The sequence below is a fragment of the Lacerta agilis genome, chromosome 3 (assembly GCF_009819535.1).
Source record: "Lacerta agilis isolate rLacAgi1 chromosome 3, rLacAgi1.pri, whole genome shotgun sequence".
Classification (NCBI taxonomy): domain Eukaryota; kingdom Metazoa; phylum Chordata; class Lepidosauria; order Squamata; family Lacertidae; genus Lacerta; species Lacerta agilis.
Genome location: NC_046314.1, coordinates 81,867,711 through 81,886,187, shown reverse-complemented (window position 1 = coordinate 81,886,187; position 18,477 = coordinate 81,867,711). Strand labels below are relative to the sequence as shown.

The 18,477-nt window shown below is 48.2% G+C and overlaps 1 protein-coding gene across 1 annotated transcript; it reads right to left on the bottom strand.

Annotated features, from left to right (window-relative positions):
* Positions 1–2,705: 2,705 nt before the first annotated feature.
* Positions 2,706–17,063, bottom strand: TMEM151B (transmembrane protein 151B). The gene is made up of 2 exons (XM_033144562.1): positions 16,197–17,063; positions 2,706–4,172 (listed from the first exon to the last, which is right to left on the bottom strand). The coding sequence occupies exons 1-2, from the start codon at positions 16,290–16,292 to the stop codon at positions 2,736–2,738; spliced, it is 1,533 nt and encodes a 510-aa protein (XP_033000453.1). The 5' UTR covers positions 16,293–17,063; the 3' UTR covers positions 2,706–2,735.
* Between the last annotated feature and the right edge of the window lie 1,414 nt (positions 17,064–18,477).

The following is an 18,477-nucleotide window of genomic DNA, read 5'->3' as shown; positions in this document are numbered from 1 at the left end:
TACGGTCACACAAGAGACATAACAACTGCTTTATGCAAACAGTAGACTTCGATACAGGTTATCTTCATGCTGAGCCTCAAATCCCACATTCATGTATTTTAGCATCCTGATCCTAAACACCATCACAGTGTCAAGGACTGGCTGGACGATGAGGAGTGGTGGGAGGCACCCGGCAAGGAACCCCCAAGGGAAGTTCCAAAGGAGGAGAGCTCAGAGCCTGGGGGTTGTTGGTGGACAGGTCATTAGAAGGAGGGGCTGGATGCCGAAGGGGCAACAGGGTTTAGTGAGCAGGAAAAGCCAATGACAGAGAAGTTCAGACTCCAAGGGTGAAGCAGAGGAGAGGGGGCAAGAGGCTACTGAAGAATCCCAGGAATTTCCCTCTCCTGCTGTGACAAGCTCCCCTCCCTTCTGGTCTCCAAGAACAGAGGCCAGAGGTAGGTGGGCACAGTTTGAGACTGCTTGGGAAACATCTGGGAGAGGAGGAGTCTTAGAAAGGGTAGAATGCAGGGACCTTCAATCCTGGCATCTGCTCTATGGGGTCAAGACCTACAGGGAAGTGTTGCTGAATTGTGTCATTTCCTTGAATAAAGAGTTAACTTCACTGACAACTGACTCTGCTTCTTCGTGCTGACCTGCATCTGACACCAGCCTTGATACACAAGTATATTTCCCTGCAAGCAACTGTGTTCAAAACAGCCAGTTTTCTCTCACACTTCCCCTTTCCTATTTTACTGAATATCCAGCTTGAATAACAGTTCCGGAAAACTCAGGTTTTGTTCAAATTAATCCTATATTATAAGGGCACTACAGTCTCCACTGTGCCTCCTTGTCCAAAAGGAAACACAGACCCTGGTAAGCACATCTGGTACCCCTGGAATCTTGCACCGCTTGTGGAAATTGGGGTGGCGTGTTTCAATATTATACCAAAATTACTCAAAAGTGCAGAGAAATTATTTGCTAGATGAAGTAATGTAACACAAAATGTCGATAAGCCAGAATGTGAGCAAAACTCTATTTTTAAAAGCAAGTTCAGCATGACAGAATTCTGAGATCAGTGCCTATCTTTCTTATGCTAAATGTCAGAGTAGAAAATGAAAGGAACAGTTATTCTCCTCCAGTGAAGAAGGAATTGATCTGCCTGCTAATGCCCTACTACAGACAGGACTCAATCTCACTGGAATACAAAAGGATCCATTTGCACGTTTCTGTTCTTTGACTAACAGTGCAATCCTGTATGTGTCTACCCAGAAGGAAGTCCCATTGAATGTAATGAGGCTTAGTCCCAGTTACTGTGCATAGGATTGTGTTGTTTGTATTGTCAAGGGTGTGGATGGTTCCAGGAACCTAAGAAAACTATTTAGTGGTTCCTTTTACTGTCCATTAATTTGGGGGGGGGCACTCAGTAACGAAAGTGTCTTCCCATTACAAAGGAGCTCAAAACTCCTTGGAGCCACCTGTCTTAAAGGATATGAATTATAACAAGTTACATCTCTTGCTATTGCCTCATTCTTCCACCAGAAAGAAAGCAGGTTTCAGGAATCTCTCTCACTCTCACATATAGACACTTTCTGTAACACAATTTCTCTTTTATGCTCCGTATAACTGCCTCCTTTCACATCCCAGAGAACACCATCAAGCAGACAAGCTTGACTTTAAGTAAAATTCAGCCTTGCACAAGCACACCACCCCTCAGCCTTGCACACCAACCTTTTCCTGTATGAATAGATAAACTGCAGCTGAACCTCTCAGAACCTCCCTTGATACCAGACTTCCTCCCTGCCTGCGTTCATTACAACACACTTTCATTCACTTCAGAGCTCCCAGCTTCCCAGTTCATCCCCACCTCCCCATGACATCTCTCCCAACACCAGCAGATGCCTAGCAAATTCAACTGCTTTCCTTTGTGTACTGGCCCTACTTCTGGGTTCGGAAAGAAGACTGCATTTTATTAAAAGCGTGGGGTTTCCTTTGCAAATTCCCTGTTCGCTCCTGCTTTCTGCTACCACAATGAAGTAAGTACTTTGAATGCTTTGAGCTTTACCTATGGGATGCTGCTGATTCTCAGATGTGAAACATCAAGGCTTCCCAAGGAGAAATCCTAAGATCTCGCGTCCCCAGCAGCTGAGAACAGCGTAACAGTCGGAGCATGGTTTAGAAAAAGGAAGGCGGCCTGGCTTGTAGTTGCTTCTCAGTTATTTCTCAGCTCCTTGTGCCTGGGAAACCAGTGCAGTTAATTGCCTTGCTTCTGAAGGAAACATGCTACACTGCCGTGAATTCAACTGCCAAAGTGTGTGACTCTACAAAGGTTGGATGACGTCCCCTCCCCACAATAATAATCATAATTATGGGGCAGGGACTGCTCCTGCTAGACGGATATTGTCAAGGTGGCCTGGTTAGCTGGAGGCTAGGAAGAAACACCCACCCACCCAATACTTGGGCTGTTACTGCCCTTCCTTTCAGGTTTTTTGTTTTTTGCATGTGGCTGTCAGTGTTTAGTTCTGTGCAGTAGTTTTGATGGTGGTGTTAGCTGCCCACCTTGCATCAAAGCCATTACAGGGTCTCCAGAGCCAGAACGGAGCTCAGGAGCTGTTGAGTCCTTTGTGGCATGATAAGTGGGAGCCATTCTCTCTGATTCATTCACATGGGATGTGTTGGGACCTCTCTTTTTATCTGCTTCCCCCCCCCAAAAAAACCCTCCCCACATGGCACTTCTCCTGTAGCTACTTTTCACACCCTCACAGCGAGGTCTCCACGCAGGATCCATTCCGATGGAGATGGCGGTGGTCATGGTTGAGGCAGCCCTCGTTTCGGTGCACGATGAGGATGGGGAAGTAGAGGGCATCCTGGTAAGGAGGAGGGTCTTCCTCCTCCACAGTGACTTGGCTGGACAGGCGGGTCTGTTCAGTTGGGCAGCTCTGCTCGTTCAGGCTCCCGCTCCGGCTCTGCCAAAGGCAGCTGCGCCGTGAGCCATAGAGGCGGCTCAGTGAGAAGCGGCTGCTGCTGAAGGGGATTCTGGGGCTGCCGTTGCAGATGCTGAGGGCGCTGCGGGAGAAGATGGAAGAACTGCTTATAGTCCTGTGGCACTGCTCACAGTTCTGTCTGTAGCTCCCATAGCGGCAGGAGGAGTAGGTAGTGCAGCTAGACAGTCCCACCAAGTCCATGAGGACAGCCTCAGAGTAGCTGGGCACCAGCTGCTGGTTGGACCGGATATGCCACTCCAGCTCAGTGCTGTCCACCGTGTTGACCCGGGGCATCCTCCGGCAGAAAGGGCGCTCTTCAGCCGGTGTTACTGCCACATAATCAAACCCAAAGAGTTTCTCTACATGGTAGTGGACGTAGGAAGTGCGGAACTCATTTAAGACCCGCAAGGGCCAAGACAAAGTCAAGAGAGCAGCAACCCAGAAGACATAGTGGGAGACGTACCAAGGTAGGTTGTCTGGGTCTGAGAAGGCCACCATGTACTCTTTGAAGTCCACATTCTTAAGATGCATGCCTTCCCTTGCCTCCATATAGTCATCCAGTCCCTCGTTCTCTGTGAAGAAGCGGGCCCTCTGGGTCAGATAGGAGTTCTCAGATTCCACGTTGGCAAAGCTGAAGCACTTGGTGAAGCGGAGCCGGGTGGCTGGGAAGTTCTCCAGATCAATCAGGTCCTTTGAGATGTCCTTCACCCCGCAATTGGAGTAGTCAAACTCTGCTTCTGCCACGTGGGTGTTGACCCTTTCGTGGTACACTTGGGTGGTGGTATATGCGTCCCCGTTGCGGTAGCGGGTGACTTGGCGAGTCCTCCTGACGTAGTGGTAGCTGATGGCTTTCCACCAGATGCAGGGTGTGGCCTGCTGCATCCTCTGGACACGCTCGTGAACACTCTCCACGTCCACCTTGTACTGGAGCTCATTGCGGGTGTAGCAGTGCCAGCATTCCACCAGGTAGACCACGTAGAGCATCACCAGGAAGGCTAAGGGGATGTAGACGTAGCCATTGGAGCAGGGGCTGTCATGGTACATCATGGACTTTCCTTTGTAGGCGCTGTCAAAGGTCAGCCGGGTCACCTTCGTCACATGGCACCAGGTCATGGCTCCCATGCAGCCGTACATGAGGAGAGAGAGCACCAGGCACTTCCAGTGTGACTCCCTACAGAGCGACTTGCTGAGCGACTGCTTCACAGGCCGTTGCTTCTCCAGGGCAGGGTAAAGAGAGAACAGAAAGAGAAATTACTATACAGTGAAGGGAAAGAAGAATTGCCACAGAGCTGCACCGGCGCCTTGATTAGCATTGGCAACCAACCAGCTAGAGAAGATGTCACAGATGGGCATCCCCAGAGGCATGAAATCTCACTTAAAGGCTACTCGGGATAAACTCCTCTCATCTGGCAGGCGAGAGAAGGAGGCCTGCCTCATGTGTCATCATTTCCTAGGACCCATATAGTATGTCCTCCAGTTGTTGTAATAAGAAACCTGTACCCACTTCTTGCCATCCTTGAGCTCAGGGGCGTCGCTGGGGAGGGGCGGTGGGGGCGGTACGCCCCCAGTGACAGGGTGAGCAGCGGCGGGTGGGGGTGACAAGCGGCGGCCCCTCCCGCCACTCCCACGCGCCGCCGCTCCCTCCGTCACCCCGGGAGCAGCAGCACACGGATGGGGTGCTTCCGCCGCTTTTTTTCGGCGGGGGGGGGGCCGACCAGCGAGGTGGGGGTCACGCTTGTCACCCACTCCTCGCTGGTCACCACCCCCCGCCGAAAAAAACCGCGGGGGGGGGGGCGGGGAAAGCCTGCAAAGGAAGCAGAGCAGGCGCGTTTAAGCGCCGCTCTGCTTCTTTTTCCCCTTTCCGCCGCTTTTTTCGGCGGGGGGGGGCCCAACCAGCGAGGTGGGGGTCACGCTTGTCACCCCTCCTCGCTGGTCACCACCCCCCCGCCGAAAAAACCGCGGGGGGGGGGGGGCGGGAAAGCCTGGAAAGGAAGCAGAGCAGGCGCGTTTAAGCGCCGCTCTGCTTCTTTTTCCCCTTTCCGCCGCTTTTTTCGGCGGGGGGGTCGACCAGCGGGGGTGTGTGTCACGCTTGTCACCCCCCTCCTCGCTTGTCACCACCCCCCCGCCGAAAAAAAAGCCTCGGAAAGGGGGAAATCCCCCCTTTCTGTATACACGTGCGTCGTGACGTCATGATGACATCACGGCGCGCACATCGTGCCCCTCCCCCAGGGGGGTGCCTCTGCGCTGCCGCCGCCCCCAGCAGCGCAGAGGCTAGCGACGCCACTGCTTGAGCTGCCACTGCACATTCCCCTCAAAAGTGCTCGTGAAATGTGGCCTTGGGGCATGTCGACCTGGTCTGGAAGCTACAATTCTCTTCGAATCTGAATGGAGCAGCTGGATGGCTGTTCCATTATTTACACTTACAGGTAGGTAGCTGTCTTGGTCTGCCATAGTCAAAACAAAATAAAAAATAAAATAAAAATCCTTCCAGTAGCACCTTAGAGACCAACTAAGTTTGTTCTTGGTATGAGCTTTCGTGTGCATATCTGAAGAAGTGTGCATGCACACGAAAGCTCATACCAAGAACAAACTTAGTTGGTCTCTAAGGTGCTACTGGAAGGAATTTTTTATCCATTATTTACAGTAACTCATGCTACAACACAGGATTGGAAAGATTGCCCCATTCTTCTCCCTCTCTCCCTTCATACTTTTTCCATCATTTGAAGTCTTTCTTAAAATATGGGAATGCTGCTTGCAATCCACTGCCACTCCTTGCTGCAACTGCAGGCCAGCCAGCTACCTCCTTGTCGAGTGAAATCTACTCAAGAGTCAGTAACTGATGATGGGATCCATTATGTTCACCTGACAGACCTAGTTATGGCTCCTTGCCCTTCTATGAGAGGAAGGCAGTCAGGTGAGTATTAAGCACACATATTTCTGTATCACCTACAACAGAGGCAAAATCAACATAGCCAGCCTGGAAATAACCAAGCTCTTTGGGCTCACACATACCTCCAGTCTAGGATTCATTTTGAAAGCATTTCTTTATGCATTCATCCATTTGATCATGCACACAATAAAGGCACTAAGAGAAGATAATAGGTTGCAATGTTCCATCATTCTCCAGTGCCTGATGTTCCTGTTCCCAGCTGCCTGCACAGAGACAGGAAGGGAAGCTCCCCTTTGCCCTACTCAGGGTACTGGGAAGCCCTGCTAAATATAGAGGGATATTCTCTATGCACAAATGCAGGAGGTGCATGCCCTATGCACACAAGCACTAGGAGATGAGAGACCTGTAATCAAAAGCTTCAGGGACTCTGTTTATACTGTTCCTGGAAAGCAAAAGAAGGCTGAGAATGTTTATATCCATGCCCTTTTTTCTGCCCAGTACAACCCCGTGTTATTTTCTAGTATTGAGGATATCTGAAGAGATGAACTGAAGACTCTCTCCAGAGACAGCTAATGCGTTACCCTGCAGAAAATTTGGACTACAGCTCCCATGAGCCCCAGCCAGCATGGCCAATGGTCAGGGAAGATGGGAGTTGTAATCCAAAACATTTGGATTACATCTCCAGTACATTTTTTTGAAGAAAAATGAGGTGCCGGTACTCCTATCTTGATAAAAGTGCTTTGGGCAACAGCACAAAATGGCCACCATGGGCATCAAAAGAGGTGGATGGTACTTTATATTGATGAGTACTGTCCCTCCCAACCTTTGTACTTTAGATGGGTGCAAATCATGCCCTTTAAACTCACAATGTCCCAGTGGTATAAATAATTCCTGATGCTACAGGTCAAATTCCTGCACTTGCATTTCTACCACATCTTCAATCCTCGATGGTGTGAAACAGTAAAGATGTGGTTACAAATAAAATAAAACTGATTGTTTTCAGCACCATCCGTGCGCTGCTTATAGAATTGCAGGTGACTGAAATGGAAATGCATTACAACCGCAGTTTCTCTCCTGCTTCAAAGCTGCTTGTTCTATTTTTGTATATCTCACATTTTCTGAGAGTGACTCTAGACTAGCCAGCCCTGATGTATAAATCTTCCACGTTAACAGGATGCAAGAAGCAGCCTTCTCATTGGCATAGTTGTCATCTTCAGGGTTATTAGCCAGATTTCTCTAGAAGGAGCTGTTCATATTTAAATTAAAGGATGAAACATTACAAAACACAATATATAAATCTGCTTTTATACCCTTGATTTCCTGCGGGAGGGGAGAGACAGACATAAAAAAGCATGCCTCCATATATTTTTCACTGTAGTATTTTAAACTGAGTCATTCAAATGAACACCCCCCCCAAGGATGTCTGCATTCCTCTGGGTCTAATCTATGTGGAAGGGGCAGTAGGTAAGTGGCACAGAAGTGGGTGGGACCACCCTGTTTCTCTCATATACTTTCTCACACACCATCTCTCCCTCCCCACCTAGCTGGCTGCTAAGAGAGGGACAAATAGCTCTTCTCAGAGGTCTGGACGACTTGCTTGCGGGGGCCTTTTGAAATTAGGTCCACACCATGGTATTTGACATTTTTGTTCATTTAAAGCATTTTTAGACTGACCTTCATCAAATGGTCTCAGGGCAGAGTACATCCCTAAAAGCATAATGTCATGAAAATACACAAACAATCCCAATAAAATAGTTAAGACACCAATTGCTACACCCACAGAATGAGGTTGGGAAATTCATGCACAAGGCTGGCTAGAGTTACCTAAACGGAAACCAGCGAAAGCCACAGCAAACAAATACATGAGTTTTAAGCTGGCACTGAAAATAATGGAGTGTTGGCATCAACTGTACCTCTAAAGAGTGAAAGTCCAAGAGATGGGGCTTCACCACAGAGAAAAGTGGGGGAAGTCTGACAGGCGAGATTGAAGGATGGGGACATCTTATGAGAAACTGCAGCTGCTGGACCTCCCTGAAGCACTATAAATCTGCCCAGAAGTATAACAAAAACCTGAGAACATCACAACACACAACATGATGGTACATTCCATCTCTTGGACTCAGAAATGCCCAGCATTTTCTTTTAATTTTTCCATATGTACTGTGAATCCAAAAATGATTGTGAAACCAGAGGGCAGGGTTTCACAATTTTACTGCAATGTATTTTGTACTTTGGTTATATAATTTTTTTCACTATTTTTTTTAAAAGCAAGAAGGGCCTCTGTAAGGTGGCTGGAGGAATGTGATCAATGCTGAGAACATCTGTTCTACTGTTGTAAGGCTGGGGGGGCTAGACCTGAGAGGGTTAGTGGGGCAAGAATTGAGTGTAAACGTTTCATATTAGTTCCTTTTATTAGGCAGTTTGCTCTTGACAGATGGACCTTCTTTAAGTCTTTTTGAATGGAGCAAAAGCAGGGCTTCTTCCCCAGTAAATTAGAGTGATGTAATCTAGATAACAATGGAAGGACAACAGCAGCTTTCAAGTGAGACACAGAGAAATGAGTTTCCAGGCTCTGCAAGTTCAAGGAAAGAGCCTCTCTCTGGAGATCTGATGTTTGGCTATCTGTTGGGAATATTCTTTTAAGCCGTGCTTCTATCCAACAGAAAGACAGGAGACCTAAGAAGAATAACAATATATAAACACTCTGTTTCCCTGTGTCTCCAAATCTCTAGTTTTGTTCAGTTGTGTTTTTTATTTTTTGTTTGTTAAGAATGGAAAGTATCTAGTGCTTCTTAGCAAGCCAGATTGCCAGGTGTCGGGACCATCATTAACCCTCCATGTCAACAGAAAGTAAGATCAGCCTCTTGGGTTGAGTTAATTATGTCTCCAGGCAACATCCCGCTCCCAGAAAGCAAGTGGTTGGCTCTGTGTCGGATGGGGACTTTCTTCACACCAGAAAGAGCACTGAGAGAACAAAGCAGATGGAAAAGGCGAAAGAGCACTTCGTTCGAGTGGCTGAGCAGATCTGTGCTGAGCATTCCTGGCTGGCTCAGGCCACCTACAGTACCAAATCTAGCCTACCGATTTAAAACAGTAAACACAGCTAGGTTTGGCTACTCCTCTCAATCATAACTGGATGCCAAGCAAAAGTGCTACTATCTTTCTTGGGCTTTCCTGATTCTACTGCCCTGCTCCTGTGTTTCTGAGGGCAGTGAACGCTCTCCAGTTTGGGGTTTCCCATCTGTATTCCAGGAGAAGCACAACTGGGAGAGTACAGCTGCTGGTACATTCTCGCTGGAAGCTTCACATTCTTTTCAGACCCTTGTTGCAAGCTGTTGTTGCAAGAGTCAGTGTGGCGTAGTGGTTAGAATGTTGGCCTAGAACCTGAGAGAGAGCAGGGTTTGAATCCCCACTCAGCCATGAAGCTCACTGGGTGACCTTGGGCCAGTCACCATCTCTTAGCTTAACCTGCCTCACAGGCTTGTTGTGAGGATAAACTGGGAAGGAGAACCATGCACCCCCACCTTGAGATCCTTGGAAGATAAAGGTGGTACAGTGGTACCTCTGGTTACAAACTTAATTCGTCCTGGAGGTCCCTTCTTAACCTTAAACTGTTCTAAACCTGAGCTACCACTATACCTAATGGGGCCTCCCGCTGCTGCCATGCCACACGATTTCTGTTTTCATCCTGAAGCAAAGTTCTTAACCTGAGGTACTATTTTTGGGTTAGCGGAGTCTGTAGCCTGAGGTACCACTGTATATAAATAAATGTAATAAATAATAATAATAATAATAATAATAACGGTCTGAGCCACAATAAAAATTCCCTGGTACCTTTGTCTACCTGGCTCAGAATTACACCTGATTTCTTAGCACAGAAACAGATCAATGCAACAACCCACTCCTGACATAATAAGCACAGCCTGCACAGGCATGGTAAAGTTAAAACCTCCAGCAGAGAGATTAACAAATCATGAAGCAGGTAAGTAGGAGGGACCATAGCTCAGTGGTACAGCATATATTTGCATGCAGAAGACCCCAGTTTCAATCCCTAGTATTGCTAGGCAGGGCTGGGAAAGACTCTGAAGCACTGGAGAGCTGTGGGTAGTTAGTATAATATTGATAGACGCCGCCTCAAATCTGCATGAGCAGTGCACTTCCTGGGGTATCAGGAGTGCTTACCAGGGTCTGTGTTCCATTTTGAGGTACATCAGTGACTATGGTGTCTTTATGATATATGTCTTATTTACATATACAGTATATACAACCTGCACCTAGATGGAGGTATTGCAGAGCATTCACATCTTAAGAGGGGCTTGTCCTTCCCAGCAGAACACTGGATTCAGAGGCATCAACTGGTGCTTTCTAGGGTTCTGACTTACACAGAGGGCTGCCTTATACCAAGTCAGATCACTGGTCCCTCTGAGATGAGAACTGTCTACACCAGTGGTTCCCAATTAGTAGGTCCCCCATTTTTCAAAAGCCAATTGGGAGCCACTGGTTCACACTAATTGGTTTTAGCCAAGAATCTTTCTGAGCCCAGAGTTGTTAGGAACTGAACCTTGGGACCTTCCACTAAACTACAGTCCTTCTATTTTCAAATTCATTTGGTGAAGGGGAAGACATGTTCTTCCCCTTCAGTAATGAAATGTCAGACTAGGCACACAACAGCTTCACCTTTTCCTTAAATCACCTCTAGGAAATTTCTGCACTTTCAGCAGGCTTGTAAACACTGGAACTGTTGTGAGAGCCGGGCTCTGTCTAAGAAAATTGCATTACATCAATGGTCCCCAAAGGTAACGCCTACTTCATTGCAAAGTGGTGCTTCTAAGTGCAAGAGGAAAATAAAGCATGACCTGCTGTGCTTCTGCTGGGGATGAGGTATGTCTCTAACTCAGATACTGTTTGTTTGATCCATCCATGGCCCACCTTGCACAGAAGAAAATAAAATTACAGCCAAGGGGCAGCATGCAAAGCAGGGGGTTCATTGACTGGTGTGTTGGACATGGCAATTGGAACTGGATTTAAATTAGACGTAAATTTCCTTGTGGCCTTTGGCACTGACCTCAGTTCCCCATCTGTAAAATTGGAATAATGGTGGTCTACTTCATATGGTTATTATGAGGACAAGCAAAGCACTTTTTGCATTAACAGTGCAAAAAGGATTTTATGTTAATGTGATTTTTAAGGGAAAGGCTGTTGCTCAGAGCACAAACTTTGCAGGCAAAAAGCTCCAGGTTATGTCCACACATAAGGCTGGGGAAGGCTCCTGTCTGAGACTCCAGAGAGTTGCTACCAATCATTAGACCAGGGGTAGGCAACCTAAGGCCTGTGGGCTAGATGTGGCCCAATTGCCTTCTCAATACAGCCCAGGGGCCTTCTAAATCTGGCCCCTGATGGTCTGGGAATCAGCGTGTTTTTACATGAGTAGAATGTGTCCTTTTATTTAAAATGCATCTCTAGGTTATTTGTGGGGCACAGGGATTTGTTCACCCCCCCCAAAAAAATATAGTCCAGCCCACCACACGGTCTGAGGGACGGTGGACCGGCCCACTGCTGGAAAAGGTTGCTGACCCCTGCATTAGACAATACAGGGATAGATGGACCAATGGTCTAACTCTGTAAAAGGCAGTTCCTATGTTTCTGTTTTGAAAACCCACAGCTCATTCCCAGTATCTGGTCCTAGTTGTTATCAGGAACAGCAGAATGAGTTTCAGGGTGTGGGGGAGAGAAGTAATCTAAGCTTCTCCTCAATAGCCTATGTAAAGGAGCACTGAACTGCAGAATCAGCACTTATGTATCTGTGTCACGTTGTTAGCCAGTGAAAAGGAAAAGTGAACTACGCACTGGAATCACATCTTGCCTGGCAATGCAATGGCTTAGATATCCCATTAATCTCACTGAGGACTGTTTAAAAAGTTCATGAAAACCAGTGTCTTGCTAGGTGATGTTGAAAATGCAAGGTGCCTCCTAAGACATCACAGCAGCTCCCTCTCGGCTTCATCTTCCTATTTTCTAACTTCCTAACGTTATTTTTCAGTGCCTCCCTGTAGGCTTTGACCATGAGGGACTCCAGCCCTAGTTACTAAAGTACCGAGTCAAGCAGCTTTCCCTGCAAAGCCCAAGGGAAATGAGAGAGCTGAGGAACATTCGATCTCAGAACTGTCTTGTGCAGAGCAAACACTGGAAGGACTTCTCAACTTGGGGGAGTTTTCTTCACTATTCATAACATTTAGGTAGCAATCCTGCGCCCAGTTGCTCATGCATCTTGTGTTGAAGTTAATGGGATCTGCAAAGCAGATTTGAATAGCTGCATGCTTATTTAATGCCAGCAAAGGACTGTTCTGTACCTCCATGTTTCTCAAATGGAAAGGCAGAACTCCCAAACAGTATTCAGTAGTGAAGCCCCAATCAACTCCTAACCACTCCAGGCCAGTATTTTAAGCACCTTCCTCAAGTTCACGTCTCAAGGACCATGGAACTCCAGCCAGCACCTAAGCCATCTTTCTTTGTTTTGCGTTACATTTGAGCAGGCTCATGCTCTTTCTTTTTTCCTTAAGAAAACTAACAGTGGTGCCTTCAAGAAGCCCTCCTCTCTCTCCTTTGCATGACCTAAATTCAACTCCATCCCAGCATAGCAAAATAAAATAAAATGCTGGACTATGTTGAGAAAGTCCACCAAAGACTGCAATCCTATTAAACATACATGGGAATAAGTCTCGCTGAACTCAATGGGACTTACTTCCGAGTAGTCGTGTGTGTGACTTGACTGCACTGTAAAACACATTAACAGAGAACTGCAAAGTTGGCACACAATGTCCCTATTCAATAACCACAGGCTGGCTTTCAATCCAAAGCCCTTTCACCAGCCACTGCATTTATCTGAAAATAGAACTGAATAGTAAATACAATTCAGCCAGAAGTCTTTTTTTCTTTCTTTCTCCTAAGGCAGTCACACTGAGTGACTTTGTCTTTTGCAGACCTGCAGTGTCATATACTGCTCAGGTCAAAGGAGGTCAAGTTCTTGCCTCAGTCCCAGAGTAAGCATTAGCCTACATTACAAAATGATGTCATAATTTAGCTGGGGGGAAAGCAGTTCCTTTTCAGGAGAGGCGAAAGACTTACAACTCAAACTAGGCAAAACAAAATAGATTTCAATGGGCTAAGGAATGCCTAACTCTGACCACATTGTTAAGAGTAGAACGGCTCAAGGCTGAGTAGTAGTGTTCAACTACCAAGTTATCATCTCTGACCTTAACCACCCTCATTTTCCATTATATTTTTACCAGCCACCTTCACTCCTCTAATTCTACCCTACTCAAACCTTGCGTCCTCTTATATGTGTCCAAAATGCTAAAATCATTCATCTCTCCCACTGTTCAGTCTGTGTGACGTTCCTTCTAATTCAGGGGTCAGCAAACTTTTTCAGCAGGGGGACCGGTCCACTGTCCCTCAGACCTTGTGGTGGGCCTGATTATATTTTGAAAAAGAAAAGAATGAATTCCTATGCCCCACAAATAACCCAGATATGCATTTTAAATAAAAGGACACATTCTACTCATGTAAAAACACGCTGATTCCCAGACCGCCAGGGGCCAGATTTAGAAGGCGATTGGGCCGGATCTGGCCCCCGGGCCTTAATTTGCCTACCCATGTTCTAATCCTTACTGTTTCCTGCCCCCTTGGGTATCCAGCACATTTGCCTTGCCTTACATAGAAAGCTCACAATGACTCTGTCCCTCCTGATCTTTCTGCCCTTATCTGCCATTACATCTTTGCCAGTCACCTTCACTTCTCCAGTTCTACCACAGTTGGCTGTGCAAAAGTCTCCTGCTCTCTTTAACAAACTGCCAACTCTCCTATATGTCTTTCTATGCCAGAGTTGGAGGGGGGAAATCGGACCTTCCGGATGTTGTTTGGACTCCCATCACCCCTGACCATGGTCAGAACTGGGAGATGTGTCGAAATCCTTACTAGAAAATCTCTAGTGGAACAGCACTGGAGGGAAGATGCTGGTCAATTCTGGATCCAAATGGCAGAGCTAGATGTGAAGGGGACTGACAGTGCTATGTATGAAATAGCAAACAGGCATATGTGTGCACTGAAAGAGAACTGCTTGTGTGAAGTCCAACACCAATTGATAATACACATTTAAAGAGTGATGGGGAATGATAAAGGACAGGTCTACATTAACACAGGAAGTTTGTATAGAGATGCATGAATGGAGCCAGTAACAGGCATTAGCCCAGTAACAGGAGCCAGTAACAGGCATTTACTCAAATACATCAAACCTTCACTATAAATATTAGGTAGAGTCAATTCACTAGGAACATCAGCTACTAGCTCTGTCCATAGAACTGCTGTGGCCTTATACATACTTCCTACTACAGTAGGAAAGCGATATTCACTGCACTGCTTCAGATACACACACACCTTTCTTGGGGACTTCATTCCCAGGCAAAAATCCTGGGATTCTTATATCAAACCTTTTCATCATCATCATCATCATTATTATAGCTTAATCATCCTGGGGTGTTCCAATGATCCTTAAAGCAGATGAGAACTACCATCCCCCAGTAAAGATACCTTTCCTATTTTAAAAAAAAAGTGGAGGAAAGAATCCATTTAACTGTCTTGAAGGGCAAAGCAATTAGAGCATCATAACTAAGACTGCTAAGTGATAATGGGAATGATTCAGAAATCCTCAAAGTCGGTGAGCTGTTGATACTTACAGTTTTTTTCTCTCCCCCTCCACCAAAGATACATAAAATGTGGGGATAGAAACCATAGCACTAATTAGCTACATCTACACATACAAGCTCTGCCCCCAACTATCCGTGATGCATGCAAAGATGTAAGAAAAGGAGGTCAAAGGAGACGTGTGGTTTTCCTCCTCGTTCCAGTGAAAGTAGGAATGCTGACAAGATACACCATTGACAGCTGTTCCCACGCATAGACTCCATAGCACAAGGGATGATAGAAAACACCCACTGCCTCTGACTGACACTGTGGTGTACCTGCTACCTATCTTAACACGAAGTTCGTAGGAACAGTTAGGGAGAGAAACATCTGTTCAGTAGTAGAACCTATGCTTTGTATGCATAATGTCCCAGGTCCAATCCCTGCCATCTCCAACTTAAAAAAACACCAGTAACAGATGATGTGATGAGAAAGTTAGTGTAATATTTGCCTGAAACACATATGTGGAAAGCCACACCCCTTACTTCCTAGCTCTCCATTTCTACAGCATCTGCTTGGCTTCACCTTCACCTGAACTGGCTCTGCTCCCAGTTTCTGTTATGCATTTCCATTAACCTGTTGCATATTTATATATTAGAAGCACAACAGCATGCTTACAGATATGCGAGGATTGGATCACTGCAATAGGCATTCACTGGGGGTGGGAAATCACTAACATTTCAACGTGAACAGTGCAAGGAAGTGACCAAATACCACATGCAACATCCCACACTCGAGCAACCACCTCATAGGTGCAGCCCATGCCTCCTACCCCTTTGCTGCCAGAGTCCTAGATAACTCAGTCCTGCAATTCTCACCAAGAAGAAGCACAATCACCACCTCACAGCGAGTAAGAGTTGCCTACTCCAGAAGGTCTAGTCCCTTCTTCACACACTTCAGCTATCCTTTTGCAGATAAATTCGGCGTGTGCAGACTCAGGCACAAATCATCCCAGGTTAATTTAACAGTACTGTATCTAACCATCAGTTACCATCTTCTGATTGGTTCAAGACTCAACTAGGGGATGAAAACCTCCAAATCCCTCATTGGCATGAAAAGGTGGCACAAATGCACCCTTTCAGCGGCCAAAGTGTGTCAAGAGGCAATATATAAATCTGCGCCCAGAAATTCCCAAAGATTGGAGGGAACATACAAAGTGTATATTCTGAACTGTTAGCAACTGCCAGCGCAGGACCGAAAGGGCAGTGTTCCAAATGAGTTCATCCTAAACAGTCAAATGAGCCAAGGCGAGAAGAACGACTCAAGACACCCGCCCGCCCGCCCCACATCCCCCCACCCCACCCGCTCCCAGGCGTTACGGTTTTGCAAGGAAGGCGACGGGGGCCATCCTGCTCTGCTCCCAGGGACCCCCGAGCGCGGCGGCGGACAGGGAGGGCGACGGTGCGAGCGAAAGATTGCGTACCTGTGTATGCAAAGCGCCCTGGCCCGCTTAGAGCCGGGGTGCAAGCCAAGCCCCGTGCCGGAGCGGAGGGAGCCTCATCGCGATGCAATGAGCGTGCCATGCAAAGCCGGTCACATGCAGACGGTTACAACGTGTTTTGCAAAGGGCCGCCCGGGGAGGGCAGGTAGTTCGGCTCTGTCCTCACCTCCTCTCGGGCCCCCTCCGCCTCCTCCAGAGGCACCGAGGCGCTGCTGCCTCTCTCGCTGCTGCTGGCCGCGGCCGCCGAGGCTGGGGGGGACATGGCGGCGACTCGGGGCCTCTCGGGTGGGCGACCAGCAGGCGCGGCGGCGAAGACGGCACATTATCCCGCCACCGAGCGCCGACGAGCGCCCCCCGCGCAGTCGCGCCGGGGCTGGCGGTGGCCGGGCGGCGGTGGGGACCCGGGATCCGTCGGCTCCCCCGGCATGGTGTCCCCCAAAAGCCCGGAGCACCCCGGCTGAGGAAAGGGGGTTGTCGGGCGGGGCGAGGAAAGAGCCGAGCAGCGCCGCGAGGGGACCCTCCACGGCGGGCTGCCGCTGCCGCCCAAGTGCCGGCGACGGCGGGCTGAGGAGCCGGTGGTGGCTTCGCGCCTGAAGGGCTCCCGGCAAACCTCACGCAGCCCGCCGGGCGCGCACGCAGCGAGCGGGAACGGGCAGGGTGGGGAAAGGGGCGGGAAGCCGAGAGGGCTGGCAAGGCGAGGGGCGCGAGGTGTGGGGAGGAGGAGAGGAGGGCAGCATTGGGAATGAGGGGCTCGGCGGCGTAAGAGGAGGAGGGCAGCTTCGCTCCCGCGCGCGCCTCTTTTCCCTCTGCTGTGCCAGGGAGGGGAGCGAGTGACCTTGAGGCTGCGGAGCTCCCTCGCTCTCCCTCTCGCGCCCCCCTTTGTCTGCCCGGCTCTGTGCGCGGTAGGCGAGGAGGAGGAGAAGCGGCAGCAGCCAGTCCCTCGCGCTCCCTTCCTCTCTGCGCCCTCCTCCTCCTCCTCCTGCCGCCGCCGCCTCCCCCTCTCCGCATTCAGATCCACCGGGAAAGTGGAGCCCCCTTCCAGGCGCAACGAAAAAGAAAGAGACGTGCTCTTCACTCCCGCAGCAGCAGCGCGGGAAAGATCCAGCTTCTCCTCCGAAGCCACAAAGCCCCCTGGGAAGGGAGAAGGCGAGGAAAAAGAGGCCTTGTTGTTTCTGTGACAATACAGTAAAGGGAAGGAGAGCTCCAAACCTGGCGGTCTTTTATTTCTGCGTGCAACTCGGGTGCCCCCCCCCCGCTCTGCAGCACCTGTCAAATATTCAGCTTAGACTTTCCGAAGAAGAAGAAGTCCTAAGCGCGAGGCCACGCAAGCCAGAAACATGTCTCGTCCTCGTCCCGCAGAATTAGCTCGCATGCTAAATCAATGTCTCCGGCTCGCGGCAGACAATTAACGTGCCTGTCAACGGGATGAGAGGATGAGTCTCGAAGGCTCCATTAGTGGCCAAGATGAATAGCCAACATCGTGCCCAGATGTAAATACGTACAACAAGAAGATGGAACTAGTGCGGAATGATCGCGGGGGGAATAAATAACTGCCCACACAGGAGGAGGTCGAAGAAGTTCTGGAGAGAGTATACGTTAGAAGGAAAACTTGGGGAAAAATTGTCCCATGTTACTAGGGCTTCTGCACTTGGAAATGTTTTTCACAGATATCAGAAGCTCGTGGCTGGGCATCCTTCTCTAGAGTATTTTAAAGTCTCCCTCTCAGATATGTGGCTATGAATGAAAGTGGTCCGGGGCCGGGCAGGCATCTTGCTGTGAAGACTTTCCTTTGGTCTAGAATGGTCAATTTGTATGCTGGAAGCGATTAATTTAACTTGCCTGTACATTGCCCATGTAAAACATGAAAGAGTAATGTGTGGGTCATGTATAACCACTACTGTTGTAGCTTATTAGAAAACCTCATATTCTATTCCAACTAAAGAGAAAGTTTGTAGTTGTCACATTTGCAGAGATATGTTCAAAACGTGATGGTGGAAAATGCTGAAAGAAAAGGAAGTGTGCTGCTAAGAGTTCAGGAAAGGGGAACCTGTGGCTATCCAGATAGCATAGCCAGTGGTCAGGAATTATGGGAGTTGTAGTCCGATAACATATGGAGGACCACAGGTTCCTGTTCCTTTTCTGAGTCAGGACTCGAAGGACTCACGTTCCAGTTTCTACAGCTATGAAGCTCACTGGTGACCTTCTGCAAACTGCTATCTCTCAGTCTAACCTAAATCACAGGGTTGTTTTAGGAGGGGGAAAGAAAAGCATATGGCATTTTCGATGAACTTGTTTGGAACAGTTTGAGATTCGGCTTGTTAGGAGGTAGGAAGGAGAAAGTAGAGCTGGTTAAAATCAGCACTAGGCATTCCAGTTTTCCCAAGCTGACGTTAGGACCTGGTTTATGCTCATTTGCCTTATTGTCCCAGCAAATGTACAACCTAAGG

What these genes read in the sequence shown, in the direction of transcription:
- TMEM151B (XM_033144562.1), bottom strand. Translation starts at nt 16,292, where the DNA reads ATGTCCCCCCCAGCCTCGGCGGCCGCGGCCAGCAGCAGCGAGAGAGGC. An exon ending in CGGAGGGGGCCCGAGAGGAG is followed by an intron (nt 4,173 to 16,196) that starts GTGAGGACAGAG and finishes GCCCTGGAGAAG; the next exon opens with CAACGGCCTGTGAAGCAGTC.